Source organism: Thamnophis elegans, chromosome Z (assembly GCF_009769535.1).
Source record: "Thamnophis elegans isolate rThaEle1 chromosome Z, rThaEle1.pri, whole genome shotgun sequence".
Lineage (NCBI taxonomy): Eukaryota > Metazoa > Chordata > Lepidosauria > Squamata > Colubridae > Thamnophis > Thamnophis elegans.
In genome coordinates, this window is record NC_045558.1 from 89,676,595 (window position 1) to 89,696,291 (window position 19,697).

The window sequence follows — 19,697 nt, forward strand, 5'->3', positions numbered from 1 at the left end:
CCATTTTCTGTGAAGGTAAGTACTGTTGTGTTTCCTTTGAAGCTAAATTTTAAACCTTTATTTTTGCTTAGGCTTTACACTTAGACTACTTTATTGTCACTTTAAATGTACACTAATTGGCATACATTAAAATGAAATTAAGTTGCATACAGCTCTCAAGGGGCCTCCACCTCTGCTATAAACAAAACATGACAAGTTAAATACATACATACATACATAATTATACATGTACCCACATATATTATATGATACTTAGAAACAACACAGTTTATTGTATTAATTGAATAAAATGATCCAGGAAAAGAGATCTTCTATTGGTTTTATGAATTTGCATGCACATACATTGTTCCTTACACTAAGTCAATAAGTTTGTAGCAGGAAGATGTTTTAGTGAACTGTCATATAATTTTAAAATTCATTTTTCATGTCTTTAAATATTCATCAATGTTGAAAATTTGTTTCTTAGGGTCATGTGAAAGTTGTACGCTATCTAGTGAAAGAAGTCAACCAATTTCCATCAGATTCCGAATGTATGCGATACATAGCAACAGTCACTGACAAGGTAAGAGTTATTTTTTCTTTCATATTCAAAATATTAAACAAAAATATATTTTACTATGGTATTTGAAAACTCTGCTCAACTCAGTCCTAGCATTTTCTGTGGCCTTAGAGTTCTAATTCATTTATAGTTGTAGAATGTAAATAATAAGTAAAAAATAAATAACAGTAAATAATAATTCATTCTTGTATACACAAAATATAAGGATGTAGTATCTTGCCAAGTTCTGTTTCATATTTGCCAACATAGCATGGTTTTTCTCTCTTTCTTTCTTTCTTTCCTTCCTTCATTCCTTTCTTCTGTTCTTCCTTTCCTCCTTCTCTATCATTTGTTTCCCCCTTTTTTCACTCTCTCTCATTCTCTCCCTTCATCATTTTCTCATTTCTCTTTTTCTTCCCTTTTCTCTCTCATTTCTTTCTCTCTCGCGTGCACGCACGAGCGAGGATACCCTCTCTCACACACGAGCTTAGATACCCTCTGCAGGGGGCGGGCCCTGGCAAACTCTGTACATCCACCCCAGGGATCAGGCTCTGACAAAGCTGGATTTCCCTCCCCAAAGATGCTCGCCTGTCAGCTGGTCAACTTGCCTGCTCTGCACGCCTTTGCTGCGCTTTGGCCGAGCCCGGCCGCTTGCTTGAGGATGGTATCCCTGCTCGTGTGCACCCTCCAGGCCCTGCAACAGATGGCCAGGGGATTGTCTGAGGAGGAGGAGGAGGGTCATCTTCGGGAAAGCCGCCACTGTGGCTCGTGCTTGCTTCTCAGCTGTGGGCCTATCCGTCGTACCCTCTTCCCGGATCTCATTCCCACCCCACCAGCCCTCATGTTAGCGAGGTTGGCGTTGGCCATGGCCGGGTTGGACCAGTGTCTCAGGGCAGAGAGCAGGTTGCGTGACCAGGTCTGCAGGGAGCCACATGAGAGGGATCAAAGAGCCACTTGTAGCTCCGGAGCTGTGAGTGGCTGACACCCGAGTTGGGGTAATGAAACTTCTATAAGAAAATAAGCTCAGAGAGCACCAAGGACTCATCAATGAAATATGTGTATATATTCTTTATCTTAATAAAGATTACCTGAAAATTATATCATCAGTTACGGTACTAAATTAACTTCTTTTCATTGGTTACTTGAATATTTTAATTTTCTCAAATCTTTGGAAAGCTTGTACCATGAACTTATTCCACTTCATGTCATTGTGTGCTGTATTGGTCAAATAATTGGTGCTCATTCCTCCTCTTTCTCCTTCTCCTTCTCCTTTCCTATTTTAGGAAATGTTGAAGAAGTGCCATCTATGTATAGAATCAATTGTTCAAGCCAAAGACAGACAGGCTGCAGAAGCAAACAAAAATGCAAGCATTCTTTTGGAAGAGTTGGATCTGGAAAAGGTAAGTAAACTCTTTTCTGAAAAGTTCGTATTTAGATTTGGAACAACTAACAGTGATAGAAACTGATTGCAGAGAATGAACCGGTGGTCCACCTAGTTTGCCCTTTTAGTTTTTTGTTTGTTTTTGTTTATTTATTTAATTGGTTTTTTTTCTTATTTATGTATTTTTAATTTTTGATGAAAGTCAGACATATGTTTATCCCAAGCATGTTTAAACTCAGTAACTGATGATTGACCCACTATCTTCCCTGGAAGTTGGTTCCAAGCTTCCACTATTCTTTCTTTGAAGCAATATTTTCTTTACTTTGCATTACTTTATATTACTTTTGAACTGTCCTCCTGTCAGTTTGATGGTATGCCCTGTGTTATTGACTTTTGCTTAACATTGAAATACGGCCTCCTAGAACCTTATTCATATTCTTAATATATTAAAGGTTTCAGTCATGTTCCCCCTCCCCTTTCCCTTCTGTCCTCCAGTCTCTTCTGATACATTTTGTCCTCCTGACCTTGCACCATTTTTGTTGCCCATCTCTGGACTCGTACAATCTTATCAATATCTTTTTTATGGGAGGTCTTCAGAATAGGAGATGGCATTCCAAACGGGGTCTAACTACATCCCTATGTAGCAGGATCAGGAACTCCTTTTTCCTGCTGCTTCCCCGCAAGCAGTACATCCCAGAATTGTCTTTGCCTTCACAACTGCCTGGCCACACTGTTAAATTCATTTTGCACACCTGAACTATGAGCACACCTGAATCTTTTTCTTCTCTTGTTCTGTGTAACACTGTATTGGGGGTACAGTACAGGTTTCTTTTTCCCCAAGTGCATCATCTTACACTTAGAAACATTGAAGTGCAGTCTTCATATTTTTGACCGATTTTCCAGCAATGCCAAATCATTTCCATGTTACGAATACCCTCAGGAAGGTCAACTCTATTATACAACTTTATAATCATCAGCAGAAAAAATAGACTTATATACACTTAGACTTATATACTGCTTCACAATGCTTTACATCCCTCTCTAAGCAGTTTTACAGAGTCAGCATAATGTCCCCAACAATCTGGATCCTCATTTTACTGACATTGGAAGGATGAAGGGCTGAGTCAACCATGAATTACTGAGATTTGAACTGCCAAACTTCCAGCAGCCAATAGTCAGCAGAAATATGAACTCCACTATATGTGGACAGTTTCTTTTTTGCTCCTTATATGCAGTTAAAACCTAAAAAAGTAAAATTACAGCTTACCTTACTAAGTTCCTGCCCCAAATTCTGAAAATCCTTCTACACAGAAAACACATCTTTTTTTGGACGGATCATTAATGCCAAGTTGCACAATGACATCAACATCACAATCCTTACTATCATTATTGACAATCTTAACAATGCATCTTTTTTCTCTGCTGGCAGTAGCACCAGGCAGATACCTCACGTCCTTCAGTACCTCCACATCATTTTCTAAATAGACATTTGTTATAATTGAGTTACCAGCCAGAAAATGACTTCTTTTTTTAGATATCCTATTTACCAGACATGGCTTATTTATAATACCTGATACAGATTTTTGCCTAGCTAGGTCATCTTCCTCACAGAGTACAATCCCCTCCCCCTCCCCTCACAGAGTACAATCCCCTCTCCAGTTGAGTCATCAACATCACAAATGACTGAACCTGTTATCTTAGTATCCTATTAAGTTCAGCAGGGGCACTATAATTACTTTGGAGGGACATATCAAAAACATCCTGTTTATGGTCCACATCTCTCACCCTGCCAGATCACACAGTTGTCCATACTGCCTTACTTCTGCATGGTCTTTGTAGATGCAAGTAGCCCAATAGAATCATCAGCTTGCAATCCGTAGCTTAGCAGAATGGCAGCCATCACATATGACACATACCAGTTGAGTCAGCCATCTAATTTCAGCCAAAAGAGTGCAGACTAAAGTCTCTAGATAAGCGATCTGTCCATGTAAACTAGCAATCTGCATACAAATAGTTTATATACAAACTTAAGTAACACAAAAATAGGTACAAAACAAATATTACACTGAATTAAATGAGATTTTCTAAAAATAAAATTGAAACCTCACAAACACTTATCAAGGATGAACTACTTTTTCAAACTACTGATGATTTTAAAACTACACTTTTACTCAGATGCACACTTCTGGTCAGCTCTCAAAATTAATAACTTCACAGAGTATATTCAAAAAGTTCCTTATTTACCATACTGGCCTGGATTTTACATAGCTATTTCCTTTTACCTAGGCTAATTGAGACATTCTCAACCCTGGCCAATAAAGAATTGCCCTAGAACAACTACTACCAGCAATCCCAACCATTAAGCATTATAGAGTTAAGTTGAAGAAATCAGGAATACTTTCTAACTTACCTTAATCTGCTATTGATGTTTTTAAAACTATACTTGCTCAGCTCTCAGAGTAAGTAATGGCATGTGGGCCAGTAGCTTGTTCTGTTGGATGAAGTTCCAGTTCTCTGCAGCTCATTGTGAGCAATTCCTTGCTGTCCCAGCAATCCCTAGTGCTCTGCAACTACAACCAGTGATTTAACTTTAACTGGCAGGCACCCTTAAAAATGTTACAAAAAAGCATGAATTTCTATCAATAAACATCAAGGTGCTGCCACCCAATCTAACTGTACCCTCTAACATTTATTACTTCCATTTCAGTTCTTTTTTTCTGAAGACTTGTTTTGCATATTACCCCATTTCCCCAAAAATAAGACCTAGCTCGATTTTTCATGCTACTCGCAACATAAGCCCTACTCTGAGAATAAGCCCTAGTTAAAAGCATCATCAGTGGTGGGTGTGGCCATCTGATGTTGCTCATGTCGTGGGGCGTCTATGAGGTGAGGAAGATTTCTTCACTCTCCTTAACCTTCTTTTCTTCACAAGTAATTTGCCTCTTGGCTCTTTCAGCAACTGCAGAAGGCACTGAAAAAAAAGAGGCAGTCCATTCTTCCCCAGATTGATTTCAGAAGCCGCCACCATCACTGGCCAGGGCGCCTGACTGCTGGGCCTGCTGCACCTGCTGGGGGACTGGTGGTGCCCGGGCAGGCTGCTCTTCAGCCAGGCTGATGGGCGGTGGCATGAGCAGCTCCCTGCATTGTCCATGCAGCTGCTGCCCTGTCTGACCTCAGTTCTGGCTGCTGCCCTTGCGGTGCCTGTCGGCCAAGATCTTATTGCTCCCTACCCTCCACCCGCCCTGCCTGTTGTCCCTGCTGCTCCCGGGACACTTCTCAGTCGTGGCGGGCGCCCTACTGACCAACATGTGTGGCTGCTCTTATGCTGTGTTTATTGTGAAGCTTTGTGGCAAGGAAGGTCCACACTTTCTCCTTCCCTACTTTTTCAGCTTATCTATCTTTCTCAGCTTACACACCTAATTTGAATATTAGGTACTACATAGGTAATCTATATTGAATAATAATTGAAAGCTATTGAAATGGGTATACGTATGTATGTTTCTTATTATCTCTGTTTTAAGCTCTGAACCAGTATTATCTGTTCAAAAAAGTTCTCTTTTTTGACAGTTCTTTTGAACACCTTTCTAATCTAATTTGTAGTTAAGGGAAGAAAGTAGACGATTGGCACTAGCTGCTAAAAGAGAGAAAAGAAAAGAAAAAAGAAGAAAGAAAAAAGAGGAGCAGAGGAGAAAGCTAGAAGAAATTGAGGCAAAAAACAAAGAAAATTGTGAATTACAAGCTGCTCAAGAAAAGGAAAAAAAACTAAAAGCTGAAGGTATATATTACAGCACTGCTCATGACTATTGTTGGGGTTGCCTGGTATAGATGCCACATAAAGTTAGTGTCAGAACCTCTCCATTAGATAATTAGGAAAGAAGACCACGAGACTCCGTGAGTAGAAATCAAGTGTACTTTTACTAATTATAAATGATTAAAGGCATAGCGAAGCGAAGACTGATTATTTAGGTGCGAAAGCGATTGAGATATAGAATAACCCATTCCCCACCCCTTGGCATCACAGTTACAGTCCAATCATAATTCTCCCAAGTGTCAGGTGTGAGATAACTTCAAAAGGCATCCCCAGTGCCGTTAGTCCTGGTGGGAATCTCCTACACATGCGTAGTCCGACAGGCAGCTGAGCTCCAGAACCTTCCTCCAGCACAATTAGTAACCCCTCCCAAATGCCATGCCCTCCCTCCCCGTTTCATGGCAGCCGAAGCAACAGCAAAGCAGAGGCTGACAGTTAGTTTGAAACAGCCAGCAAAACATCAGATTCCACAGGGTTTCTTTTACTTTTCCATCCCAAAATATTGCAAGCTTTATGAAGAATCTCATGAGATTTATCAATATCCATCTGCAGGAGTCTTCATAGGCTACAGTGCTTATAGGCATTTTGAGACTTAAAAGCTTTAGAGGATGAAGAGGATTTAGTGATCTGTATAAAGGAAGAAGGTGGTAACTGTAACATTAGAGTTACCATGCCTTTTGATTTAAAGCCCTTTATTCTTTTCAAAATATTGGACATCTACTCTTAAGATTAGTTAAGTAACAAATTGCTTATTTTAAATTAAATCCTATGATCCACATTAAATTAAATCAATTATTAATTAATAAAGTATTGAATTAAAGCAAACTCCATACTATAAATTTATAGAAATCTGATCAAAATATATATTCTTACCCTGTGCCTTTTAAGTTTGTGCTTATAAATCATAAATCTGTTATACACATTTCTATTTTTCATAATTGAAAATATTAAAGTGATTTGTGCTAAGAACTGATGAAGAAAATTGCTTTTTGGAATTGTTCTAGAGATTAACGTTAATACAATCTAAAAACCCACTTGATAAATTGAGTGCATCTTTAATATTCTCATGCATTTTTAAAGAGATTTTGTTTGTTAAATAGGACTTTTTATATAGTAAAGGAAGTTTGTCCATTAATACTCTAAATTCAGTTGTTTCCTCTGTAATTTGTAAATTAGGTTTGTGTTCATCCTCAGCTTTTAGAAGTGGAATTTATGTTTATATGTTCACACATCAACTTATTTATTAATAAATATGTATTAGGAAACAAGATACTCTAATAGGATCTAAGATCATACATAATTTGCATAGAAATTTGTGGACCAGTACTATGATTAAATACTTCAGAATTGCTTGGGCTTTAATCATGTTCTTTTGTTTCTCAATTAGAAGAGCCAGGAGTCCCAACAGAACCCCCCAGTGCTACCACAACAACCACTATAGGTATATCTGCAACATGGACAACTTTGGCAAGTTCCCATGGGAAAAGGAATAATAATGTTACTACAAGCAATTCTAAGAGAAAAAGCAGGAAAAATAAAATGAACCAAGATACAGTTCAGATAATGTTTGATGATCAGCTTCCACTCTCCTACTCTCAATCAGAGAAAATAAATGGTGAATCGAAAAGCAGCAGTACAAGTGAAAGCGGTGACAGTGACAACATGAGGATTTCCAGCTGTAGTGATGAAAGCAGCAATAGTAATAACAGCCACAAAAGTGATAGCAATTCATCCACAGCAGTCAGCAATGATCAGAACAGCAAGAAGCAGCCAGCAGTGCTTGTTACATTCCCAAAAGAAGAGCGAAAACAAATGTCTAGCAAATCTCCACTCAAGTAAGGCTCTGTGGGTCTTATTGCCAAAACAATTGATAAATCTTAATTATGCTCTAAGCTCTCTGAATTTTTTATTGGCTTGTATTTTCTTTCTCTTTAGTTCCTTTATTGATAGATAATGTGCAGTGTTTATTAAAATTGTTCTGCTGCCATTCTACCAAATAAACTATTTAGGGATAGTCTAAGTGCATTCTCAGAATCCTAGAAAGAAGAAATGGTTTTCAACTTGGCAAAGAAGGGCCAGATGACATTTTAACCTTCAGTGAGATATCAGACAAACTATTTGGAAATTTGCAAGAGAGGTTGAAACAGTTCACAAAGACCCAGTCTTAGTGTGTACATTAACAAAGGAGAGATAGTTATAATTAAAACTGATTAATGAGACTATGTGTGAACCCATCTTCCTGGAACGGATGATTAGTTAATGTAGAAGAGACATAATTAAGGATATAAAAAACATTACAAAGTGCTCATTGTTCTATTCTAGAATAGCCCCATGGGCTTCCCTTTGCCCACATAGAAACAAAAATTCTGATAAATGTTACAAGTAGGTTAAAGCAGTATTTGGATTCTAGCTTTTATTTCATGTATGCATCCATTTCAGGATTTCTGAGAGGAACCTTGAAGGAGCATATTTTCTAACAAACAATATCTTCAGTCTAAAGGTAGAGTAGACAAGGTGACCTGTTGGACTATCTTTGAGAGAAAAGTAGTGTAGTGTGATGTGATGAGAATAAATGTTATTTAGACTACATATATTTTACTCTCAACATCCCATGATCATCTAATAAGAGAATATGTCATAACTAGAAAAATAATTATAGTAGCCATTGAACTTTTATAATAAGTATTTGCTTACCTAAATAGATATAACCATAGATGGACAAATAAGCAGTGGGAGGAATAGTGACTTCCGACTTCCTGCTGCTTTTCCCATTGATTTTGCTTGTGAGAGGAATGGTATATAAATTGTGCATCTCATTAAATGGAAATTATTGGATTTGTTTTGACTCTTGAGTGCAAGGCATATTTCAATTTATAGGAAGCCTTAAACAGAAAAATTAAAACTTGTTTATATTTTGTTTGCTGCTTTACCATAGCTGTAATATCCATTTTTCTATAGGTATAGAAATATTTGATTGAGTATCTTTTTTAATTGTTTTAAATAAACATGTGCTTTGAAATTGAAAATCAGTCATTTTAATATGTCATAGATTTAAAGGGTTTGGATCCCAACATAATTAGAGAACACATCTGGATATCAGTAGGATATTTTATTCTCTTTTATTATTTGTCTTTAATATTTATATCATAGAGATTAACACAGATATTTTCTCTCTTTCTCTTTCTTCTATGTCTTTCTCCCATTTTACTTGAAAGGTTGTCAGAGGTTATTGGTGAAGTATCTGCTAATTCCTTATCTACTTGCACAAAGTCTTGTCCATCACCTCTCTCTTCTCCCAATGGAAAAATCAGCTTAGCTAGTCCTAAACGTGGTCAAAAGAGAGAAGAAGGGTGGAAAGAAGTTGTAAGAAGGCAAGCTAAATTTTGTATTACAGCAAATTTCTATTTTTCTTCCTGTCCACTTTACAAAATGTATTTTAACATTGCTTAATTCTACTAGCTAAATTAGGAAATATTACTGTAAATGAATTCCTTATACTAAGTTTAACAGTTTCTCATAAGAATTGCTGTAAAATATATTCACAATCTGAGACAAAATGCAAATTCATTTTCTGTAATGACTCTTGTCTGTCTAGATCACTTTCATACCTAAAAAAAAAATCTAATAATTTAATTTGAAGTTTACTAACACTTATGTATTCTTTTAATGATGAAAAATGTCATATAGATTTTGTGTGTGTGTGTGTGTGTGTGTTCGTTCGTTCGTTCGTTCGTTCCAGCATAACTCTGGAATGCCTTGAGCCATTTCAACCAAATTTGGTACATAGATGACTTACTCTCTGGGGAAAAAAATACTGTGGGGGTAAGAAACCCCTAACACCTCTCGGGGGGGTGTGTGCCTGTGGGGGAGGGGTGTTCAGCATAACATTGAAACTCCTGGGCCACTGAAATGAAAAGGAATGTATTATATCTATAGTGTCAAATCACAGTATTTTTGACAATAATAGTGTGCATTTTGGATTCAAGTTCTGTTAAGGTACAGGCTGTTAAAATGGCATCTACTGTAAGGCAGAGTGGAATTGTCATGGTAACAGCTTCACAGTACTCCACAAGGGGACTCCCTCTGGTAAGAGGATTTGGTTCTTAAAGAAACAACAACACCCTGGGCCCTAGCTTCAAGCAAAGAGGGCAAGTTGTCGGGGGAGGTGCCTGCATCCTATAAATAAAATTACTTTGATTTGACACTATAGATATAATTCATTCTTTTTCTGTCTAATACAGGATTAGGATAAATAAATACCTGGGCAATGTTAGGTTATCAGCTAATATGTAATAAAGACTTCCTGAATATGCATCATACTCTGCATATATCTCTTAGTTGGCGAGATGCTGGTAACAGTATATTGGCTTTCAAGGTTGTTTCTTAATGAAAGAGCCAAACTTGCATAGAATAACCTGACAATGCCTAGAATAAAATCGGCCTTTGGTTACATTTGTGGCATTTGATCAGTGATGAAATTCAACTTTTTTTACTATCGGTTCTGTGGGTGTGGCTTGGTGGGCGTGGCAAGGAAATGATACTGCAAAATCCCCATTCCCTCCCCACTCCAGAGTGAAAGATATTGCAAAAACTCCATTCCCATCCCACTCTGGGGCCAGCCAGAGGTGGTATTTGCCGGCTCTCCGAACTACCCCAAATTTCTGCTAATGATTCTCCAGAACCTGCTGAATTTCACCCCTGCATTTGGTAAAATGCCCCAAGCTGAACAGTGTGCTGTATATGCCATTATTAACCTTAACCTTAGCTGAAGACCTAAATTATTTGCAATGAATGCTAGGTTATGTGATATAATGAAGAGCATAGAATTGAAAATTAATATATCAAAGACCAAAGGGACTGTTTGACTTGGAAATTGGACTAAACATTTCCACACTATTCATAAATGGTGAAAAACCAGAGCAAGTAGATGAACTTATGTACCTTGGTAGAATATTTAAGAAAACTGGGGAAATGGCTAGACAATTTGTAACATTCTAATGCTGGTAGATGATGCAATGGTGAGTTATGTGTGAGCTATTGCAAAAAATGATTGTTGAAAACAGCAAACTAATTTCACATAAGAACACAATTTGGTTGACATTGTTTTATGAAAATAATGGGATGTTAGGAGAAACATGAATTGAATGCAAAGAGGGTTAAATAAATTATTTTTTGCTCTGTTTCATTGTGCTTTTTTTTACATCATGCCTTTAATATTTTATTCCTTTTCTGCATTCAGCACAATGTCTATGGAGATTCTCAGGCATAGTTATCCCAAGGGGGAAACTAGACTTTCTTGTTTTTCTTTGAAGACATTTCACTTCTCATCCAAGAAGCTTCTTCAGTTCTGACTGGATGGTGGGCAATGGAAGGTTTGATATTCCTTGCAGATACTTGTAGCTATTCAGGTGATCCTGATGACACAGATAAACCTCCAGGTGGCCTCGGTGACTCTCTAAAATAATGCAAAGGACCAGCTGTCAGCAAGGACTATAAATCCCCCACCATCCAGGCAGAGCTGAAGAAGCTTCTTGGATGAGAAGTTAAACATCTTCAAAGAAAAACCAGAAAGTCCAGTTGCCTCTTGAAAAAGCACCTTTGGGACATTCAACACAATGTTGCTGACTCAGTAAGGAAATAGTGAGTGACTATTCAAGTACTTTCTCATGAAACACATTCTCAGTATTAAGGGAATAGCATGGTATATCTTTGCACTTAGGAGCAGATCAGAAATTCTGTAGTGTACAAATGCCTTTCCAACTTTCTAAATAATCATCTTTGACTTAAAATATCAGTAATTTTATACCATGGCCTTCATATCAGACTACATTTTTTGAAACAAAACAATCCTGCTTTATAGTATTTTAAATTTACTGTTGAAATTACTGTTCTTGTTCATTTGTTTTTAGATCAAAGAAGGTTTCTGTTCCATCAACTGTTATTTCCAGAGTAATTGGAAGAGGTGGTTGTAACATCAATGCTATTAGAGAATTTACAGGAGCACACATAGATATTGATAAACAGAAAGATAAAACAGGAGACAGAATCATAACAATAAGGTAAACCAAGGCACTACTTATTTCATTTCTAATAATTTATTTGGTCTTATTTCTGTACTTAGTTGCTAAAAGCCTCAGGTGGGCCCTTGTTAATGGACAAATTTTAGCCAAAAAATATTACAGTATATTCTTACCTTCTCATTGGAAACCTCCTGTTAAGAATTCTAGTTTGATAAGTATCTGTGCTTTCCTGTAAGATATGAGAGATCCAGGGAGCACATTTCATTCCCACATTTTTCCTTAAATCTAGCTTTTCATTTTTCCCTGTGTTTTTTCTGAGATTAAGAACCTTTTTCTGTATTGTACTTCAATGTGTCTAGAATTTATATGAGCATAATTTTATTTATAATTGATTTTTTTTGGTTCAAGTCTGGTTAGCATTCAAACATTTGAGTTCACTATTACAGGGAATCATAGCATAAATGTTGCCATAAAGTAATTAAATTGCCCTTCTTTAAATATCTGATTTTTTTTAAAAAAAACTGTCCTCATACATTTGTTATAGGGGAGGCACAGAATCAACACGACAAGCAACACATCTTATAAATGCTCTGATTAAAGATCCAGATAAAGAAATTGATGAGCTCATTCCAAAGAATCGTTTGAAAAATTCTTCAGCCTATCCCAAAACAGGAACATCATCACATGCCACCACTACAACAGTTCACAGTTCCGTAGCTGGGAACAAAGTCACCACTGTAGCAGTATCATCATCATCATCTCAGATTGCTACAGCAGTCTCTGTGCCTGCAATTTCATCAGCATGTACCCATAAAGCAGTGAAGAATCCCATGAACAGTGTTAGGCCTGGATTTCCAGTTTCTCTACCATTAGCCTATCCTCCTCCCCAATTTGCACATGCATTGCTTGCTGCTCAGACTTTCCAGCAGATTCGCCCACCCAGGTTGCCCATGACTCATTTCGGAGGAACTTTCCCACCAGCTCAATCCACTTGGGGTCCTTTCCCTGTTAGACCTCTGAGCCCTGCAAGAGCAACTAACTCATCTAAGTCTCACACCGTGCCTCGCCATAACAATCAAAACAGCAGTGGTTGTCAAGTGAATTCTGTGGGTTCCTTGACTTCTAGTTCAACAGCTACCACAAGCTCGGTGGTGTCTACTGTGCCTGTTTCTTCTGCAAATGGCTGTCCCAATTCTCCCTCAGTGAGAAGGCAACTATTTGTCACTGTGGTGAAAACATCCAGCACTACCACAACAATTTCAACCACAGCAAGCAACAACAGCACAACAACAACAAATGCCATATATCCTTTTCCTACAGCCAAAGAGCAATATCCAGGTTCATCCACTTCTTCCCCTTCCCCACCGGCCCAGTCAGCAAAGATTTCTAGGAATAGTCCTTCAGAATGTACAAGAAATTCTCCAAGCAAAAGGGTGTTATCTTCTGACCAGGAAGTAGGCAATTCATCGGTTGTGGAAGCGGTAAATTTGGCCAATAACAGACAGTCAAATAGTAATTCTGTTGGCATTCCTTCAGAACATCTGGGTCAGCCACAGTCTCTTGGGCCTCTTTCTCAAGAAGCAAGATCATCTTTACAGCCTCAGGTTCCAATACAAGATCCTCGTATGGTTGTACCTCCAAATTTAACAGCAGTGAGCTCTTCTGCCCCAATAGTTACTCCTGCTAATGCTTCAATAAATTCTCCAGCAAATTATCTTTTGCCTCAGGCATCAGTAGGATCTATTCAGTCTTCTGCACCAACTAAAATAGAAAATTCCTCTGTCAGGCTATCTTCCCATGGAACCAATCCTGTGCACAAGAATTCAGCTCCTCTTCAGAATTCTACAGTTCCAGTCCTTAATATCAGTCACATAAAAAGACCCCATAGTGTTCCTTCTTCAGTGCAAATTCCTTCTACTTTAACTACTCAGAGTGTTTCTCAAAATTCAGTCCATCCCACAAATAAATCCATGGCCACCAATTTCAGTGCTGCTTTACCATTTGGACCATTTAGCACACTATTTGAGAATAATCCCCCTTCAGCTCATGCATTCTGGGGTGGTTCTGTCTTGTCATCTCAGGCAACGCCGGAATCTATTTTGTCTGGAAAGTCTTCATTTCTGTCAAATACAGATCCATTACATCAATTAGATACTTCCAAAGCCCCAGGGTTTAGACCCCCACTGCAGAGACCAGCTCCAAATCCCTCAGGTAAATAGAAGATCTATCTCTTTTTCATTTCATATGTGCAGTATTACTCTCTAGTGTTTTGTTTTTGGGTGTCAAGAACTACAGTCTGATTGGTGTAAAATCTTATCTATCTCCTGAATAATAGGATCATATTCTAGCTGTGCATGCAACTAAGCAAGCTCACTTTATAAAAGGTTTAGCTATAAAAGGGAACGTGACATAAATGTAACTGCAAAAGGATTTTATCTGTTCACTCATCTTAGATGGATTATAATATGCTAATCTTTAAAAAAGTTAATTATTATTGATCACTAAGTTATATTTTTGAATGTTTATTTTCCCAGAAAGATTTCACCTAACAGTCATGCTGTTTTTAACAGCCAAAATGCATGAATAATATTGTAAAATTCTTTAGCTAAACGCTTATCAGACAGTAAGACATAGTAATTATAATCAGATTTATGAAAAATGCAGTTTGAAACATTATGAGATCTCACAGCTATACAGGCAATTTGAAAAAAAAAAACTTAGTGATATCGACAAAGCATTAGGGATAATATAGATTGATCTCACTTGTTTGAACCAATAGATCAGTCCACCCCCCATGGAACTAATGATCCTGATGGATTCAGAGAGAACCTGAGATTTTTTCTGGGATTTGGTGGGCCAGTTGATTGAGACCTTAGCTCATCTGTCAGGGATCCTATATGTGATTGATTTTTAGTGGCTTTTCCTATTTATTGATCTTGGGTGAGCCTGGTTTCCCAAGGAGTTCTGGGAAATAAACTAACAGAGCAGATGCCTAGACAGCCATTGGAAAAAAAGGGTGAAGTGTGTTCCATTTGACATCTAACATTAAAGATTACATTATGATGATAAGAGTGGTAGAAATAATTACTCTTCTACTCATATTGCATCTCTAGATAACCGGCTAGTAACTTGGTTTAAAGTGACCATTGGAGGAGGGGGGGACATCTACAAGTCTACATAGGAATGTACTAGACACCCGATAAATAAAATCACTTGGATATATACTGAATTAGATTTGGACTCAGCATGTGTAGTTAGATTGACTGAAGCTCAATGTCCTGTCTTATTAACTGGAAATGGTTTGATCCTCTGACTATTAAGGAAGTTCACAGGGCCCATGGGATTGTTAATCTAGCTACCAGTTTATTAGATCCATATCCTTCCTGATTGGTGATGAAATCATCCTTGAGGGAGGAGATGGTTCAATTTGCCATATAAGGGCAATAGTGTACCTCACCTCAAGAAGCCATTACTGATCCCAGCTATTCTGGACAATTTACACTTAAAAGTCTCTGACTTTTTAAGAAAAGTGATTGAGAATGGTAGTAGCTTCAGATGACTTCAGAGGAAATAGATGATCTGGATCCATTTTAAACTAGTTTCAGGTCAGGTGTTGTACAGGGATAGCATTGACTTCACTGTCACAGAGCCAGTATGGGAGTAGTGCATACATCCTGGTTCACCTTGATTTCTCAGCAGCCTTTGATACCATCATTTTTAACTTTCTCAAACAGAAAGTTAACCAGAAACCATTTTCAAACCATGGGGGTTGAAAATGATAGACATGGTGCTGCAGTTCTCCTTTCTCCATGTCAGAGGAGAAGAGGTCAAGCCTGAAGCGCCTGGTTGATGGATTGCCATCTGTTCTGTTTAACATCCATATGTGGCTGCTGAGTGAAGTCATCTTCCATTACAGGAATAGGCTTCATCCTTAAATGGGAACTCCTGGCGCTCACTGGATCAGCTGATCCGTGGGCCGTGGTTAAGGGGCTGAGGTGACGGGAAAGGGACGGGCTGTCTCCTGGACTGACCACCCCCACCCCCTTTGCTTGGGGTTATTTTTGGGGTAGGCCTCATATTGTCCATCAGGAGGGCTTACTTTCTGGGTAAGTCATAGTTTGGGGAAAACACAGTAGTTTGATATCTTCTAATTATGATGTCATTGATGATTGAATTACATGTTTCAGGGAGATGTTAGTAGAGGCATGGCCAAAATTATTGGTAACCCTAAAAAAAAATCCAATTTTCCAGGAAGTAAGTTGAAATCAACACAAATAAATTGCATCCACAATTTCTTATTCTATTGTTATGGTATGTAGGAATGACCTTGGAAGATAGAGGAAAAGTCACATCGCAAACAATGGTCTTGTGCAGACCAGTTCACAAATGGGGGGGGGGGGGAATAGAAAAGGTTTCAGAAATGAACCTTCCTAGAGAAGAGGGGAGTAATACTTTTAGTCAGCCTTCCACGTTTCTGTGTAAGTAACCTTATAATAAATGTAGTGCTGATGTTCCTTGTTGTGCTTCTTGTCGAAACTAATTTGAACAGTTAACATCCATAGCGCAGAAACTTTGTTTTTGATGTATGACTTAACATATTCTTGTATACAATAAAACAAATAAAAATAGCATGGATGTTTTAAAAAATGCAAGTAAATTTGTTTGGAAGCAGTAGCAGCAAAAAAAAACAAAAAAAACCCAAACCTAACAATACTAAATATTCAACAGTATATGATCAGACATCATCCAGAACATAAACATAATAAAATTCATTCCGATAATAATGTTTTGGGAAATTTGAGAAAATTCAGGTTTTTGCTAATGCTAAATTCTATCTAAACCAGCAAATATTCACTTTTAAAACATTCCTAGCCCCAATTTAACAACTAAAATTAACACTGTTCTGTACTATGATTCATCAGTTTGCAAGGAAAAGATATATTTGCTTAGAGGTTTTAGAAAATGAAATCTGATTCAATTGTTGATTACTAGCATATTTTGATAAGAAGTAGAAAGATCATGTGATCTTCCTCGTGATACAAGTGGATAAACTGATTTATTGGTATATATAAAATTCAAAGTAAAAAAATTCATACAGATATATATATATATATATATATATATATATATATATATATATATATATATATATAAAAAAGATTTTTTACAACCCCTGGTAAGCCCCAATTATGGGAGGAAGCTAACTGCTTCCATCATCTGTCTATCGACTCGTCACAAGAGTCCATCACGACAGAAACCCAATATTTTTACTGTTGCCTTTGTTATATTTGTGTTTATTTATCAGCACAAATAAAAACACACACACACACACACACACACACACACACACACATATATATATATAAAATTGTGTTTTATGCCAATACCAGCATTCATGCACCATTGTTCCTCCTCGAAAGTGATGTTTTGCACATAATTTTACAGGTATTGTTGGTCTGGATTCACCTTATGGTTCTGTTACACCTTCTTCTGCACATTTGGGTAACTTTACCTCAAATCTTGCAAGTGGCCAAGTATATGCATCAGGAACTGCTCATGGTGGAGCACCAACGGCTGCTAATTTTAATAGACAGCATTTTTCCCCACTCAACTTACTGCCTCCGTGTTCCTCTGCATCAAACGGTGAGAATTTTGGGGCATTCTTTAATAGGATAATCAAATATATTAAGGTTCCTGGCAGATTTCTTATCTTAGAGAAGAGTAGAATAAAGCTAATTGATAATAGCTGCAGTTAAGTTTTAATAACAACCCAAGAAATGTTTTTAGTTATTTTATTCAAGTAAGCTGAACTCTAGAATCATGATTGTACATTTGCAAAAGACAGAAGTGTCTCCAATGATTATTCTCTGTATATTTGCCCTAGATAGCATGTTATTAAAATTACAAGTTGTTACTTCAGAGTTATATCAAGTCTCTGGTGTCAGAATTTGTCTGCTTGCAGTTGTTATTATTTAATGTTTAATTCATGTTACTCATTTAATGAGTCTGGGATAAAAATAAGTATTGGGAAGAAAGGTTGTTGTCTTGAAATATTCACAGCAAATTCATTCTTCATATGTATTTGCTTTTAGAACCATCTGCTCAACCAATGACTGCTGGAGTGAGAGCACCCTCTCCAACCCCTTCAGCTGTTTCCATCGGGTCAGAAAAGCCCAGCAATATGTCTCAAGACAGGAAGGTTCCTGTTCCAATTGGAACAGAGCGTTCTGCACGTATTAGGCAAACAGGAACATCTACACCTGCTGTTATAGGGAGTAACTTAGCTGCTCCAGTTGGTCCCAGTGGTATATGGTCTTTTGAAGGACTAGGAGGAAATCAAGGTGGTATGTATTGTCTTCTACTCGTCTTCCAATAATGTATTATTTAAACAAAATGTAAAAAAATGAATAATTTAAATGTTAAAATAGAAGCTTCTCCCAAAAATGCTAGTGTTAATTTTCTGGTATCTCCATATTAAATAGCTAATTAATGTCATTACAAGTTTATTAGAATAGAATAGAATTCTTTATTGCCCAAGTGTGATTGGGCAAACAAGGAATTTGTCTCTGGTGCATAAGCTCTCAGTGTACATACAAATACACTAGCCAATTGTTGTGCCTTCTGTCAGCGTTCTGAGTAACGCATCCATCAAAAGCAGAACTCCGAGGCAAGTAGATTCCTCAAAAAACACATTTACACCTTCTTAATGATGGTTTAATATTAGGTGTCCATTTCAAGTCCTGGGAGATTATAGAACCCAGAAACTTGAAGATCTCCGCTATTGATACTGTAATACCTAATATTGTGAGAAGTTATAAAATAGAAGAGCTTCTCCTAAAATCCCCTATTATCTCTACAGTTTTAAGAGTGTTCAGCTCCAGATTGTTCCAGCTGCACCATAGAGTTCCTTTTTCTTTAGTTTTTAGATCACAATATAGATTATATTAGAAACCAAGTGATAAGATAAATATCTTAATAGTTATACTTTTTCTTTCTTTATAGATAAAGTAGATTGGTGTCACAGTGGAATGGGAAACCATATGATTCACAGGCCAATGTCTGATCCAGGAGTATTCTCACATCAAGCAATGGAGAGAGAGAGCACAGGAATTGTAACTCCTGGTACATTCCATCAGCACATTCCTGCAGGATACATGGACTTCCCTAAAGTTGGGGTAACCTAACATTTAGATGATTGGCCATGTTTTTGTTACTTAAATGGTTTTTCCTGTTTAAACGTTGTTTAAATCCTAAATAGCTAGGAAATGAGTATATACCAATTACTTTGTTAATATTAAACTCTTTCTTACATGTATCGAAAAGTAATTTTATAAAATATTTTCACATATGGATATATCTATTTTTAATTTTTGTATTCTGTCCCAATTGCAAAATTGGGAAACATTAACTTAGGAATTCTCATGTTTTAGCACATGTAATATAAATTAAGATGATTAGATTGCACACAGTTGATAATACAAACTACTCTTGAAATATGCATATTTCTAAAACCAGGAATACAATAACTTTTTTGGCTCTGGGAAGACATGAATAAAATAATTCATTATTCTATTTTTGACAGGGCATGCCCTTTTCAGTGTATGGGAATGCAATGATTCCTCCTGTTGCACCCATAGCAGATGGTACTGGTGGGCCCATTTTCAATGGCCCTCATGCTGGTGACCCAACTTGGAATTCATTGATAAAGATGGTTTCAAATTCTGCAGAGACTAATGGCCCCCAGACTGTAAGTATAAAGGATATTTTAGATTAGTATTTATGGACAAATGTCCCCCTTCAGTACTGGACAAAAGAGAAGCTTTATTATTCTCTTTGTTTATGTGTCTCAGTAATTTGTATAGTTAATAGTATTCCAATGACAGATTTTGGATGACATTTGCATGTGACATATATATTGCCCAAACAATATTTATATAATTATACCAACAA

General features: G+C 37.2%; 1 protein-coding gene across 3 annotated transcripts in view; it reads left to right on the plus strand.

Annotated features, from left to right (window-relative positions):
• ANKRD17 (ankyrin repeat domain 17) overlaps positions 1–19,697 on the plus strand; it is a 73,190-nt gene that overhangs the window by 52,447 nt on the left and 1,046 nt on the right. For all 3 annotated transcript variants that reach the window (XM_032235131.1, XM_032235133.1, XM_032235134.1), the window contains 11 exons: positions 467–562; positions 1,822–1,938; positions 5,520–5,694; positions 7,115–7,562; positions 8,943–9,098; positions 11,637–11,786; positions 12,292–13,958; positions 17,193–17,390; positions 17,840–18,091; positions 18,750–18,922; positions 19,330–19,494. In XM_032235131.1, the coding sequence (XP_032091022.1) occupies positions 467–562; positions 1,822–1,938; positions 5,520–5,694; positions 7,115–7,562; positions 8,943–9,098; positions 11,637–11,786; positions 12,292–13,958; positions 17,193–17,390; positions 17,840–18,091; positions 18,750–18,922; positions 19,330–19,494 (3,597 nt within the window). The remainder of the gene's footprint in view (positions 1–466; positions 563–1,821; positions 1,939–5,519; positions 5,695–7,114; positions 7,563–8,942; positions 9,099–11,636; positions 11,787–12,291; positions 13,959–17,192; positions 17,391–17,839; positions 18,092–18,749; positions 18,923–19,329; positions 19,495–19,697) is intronic.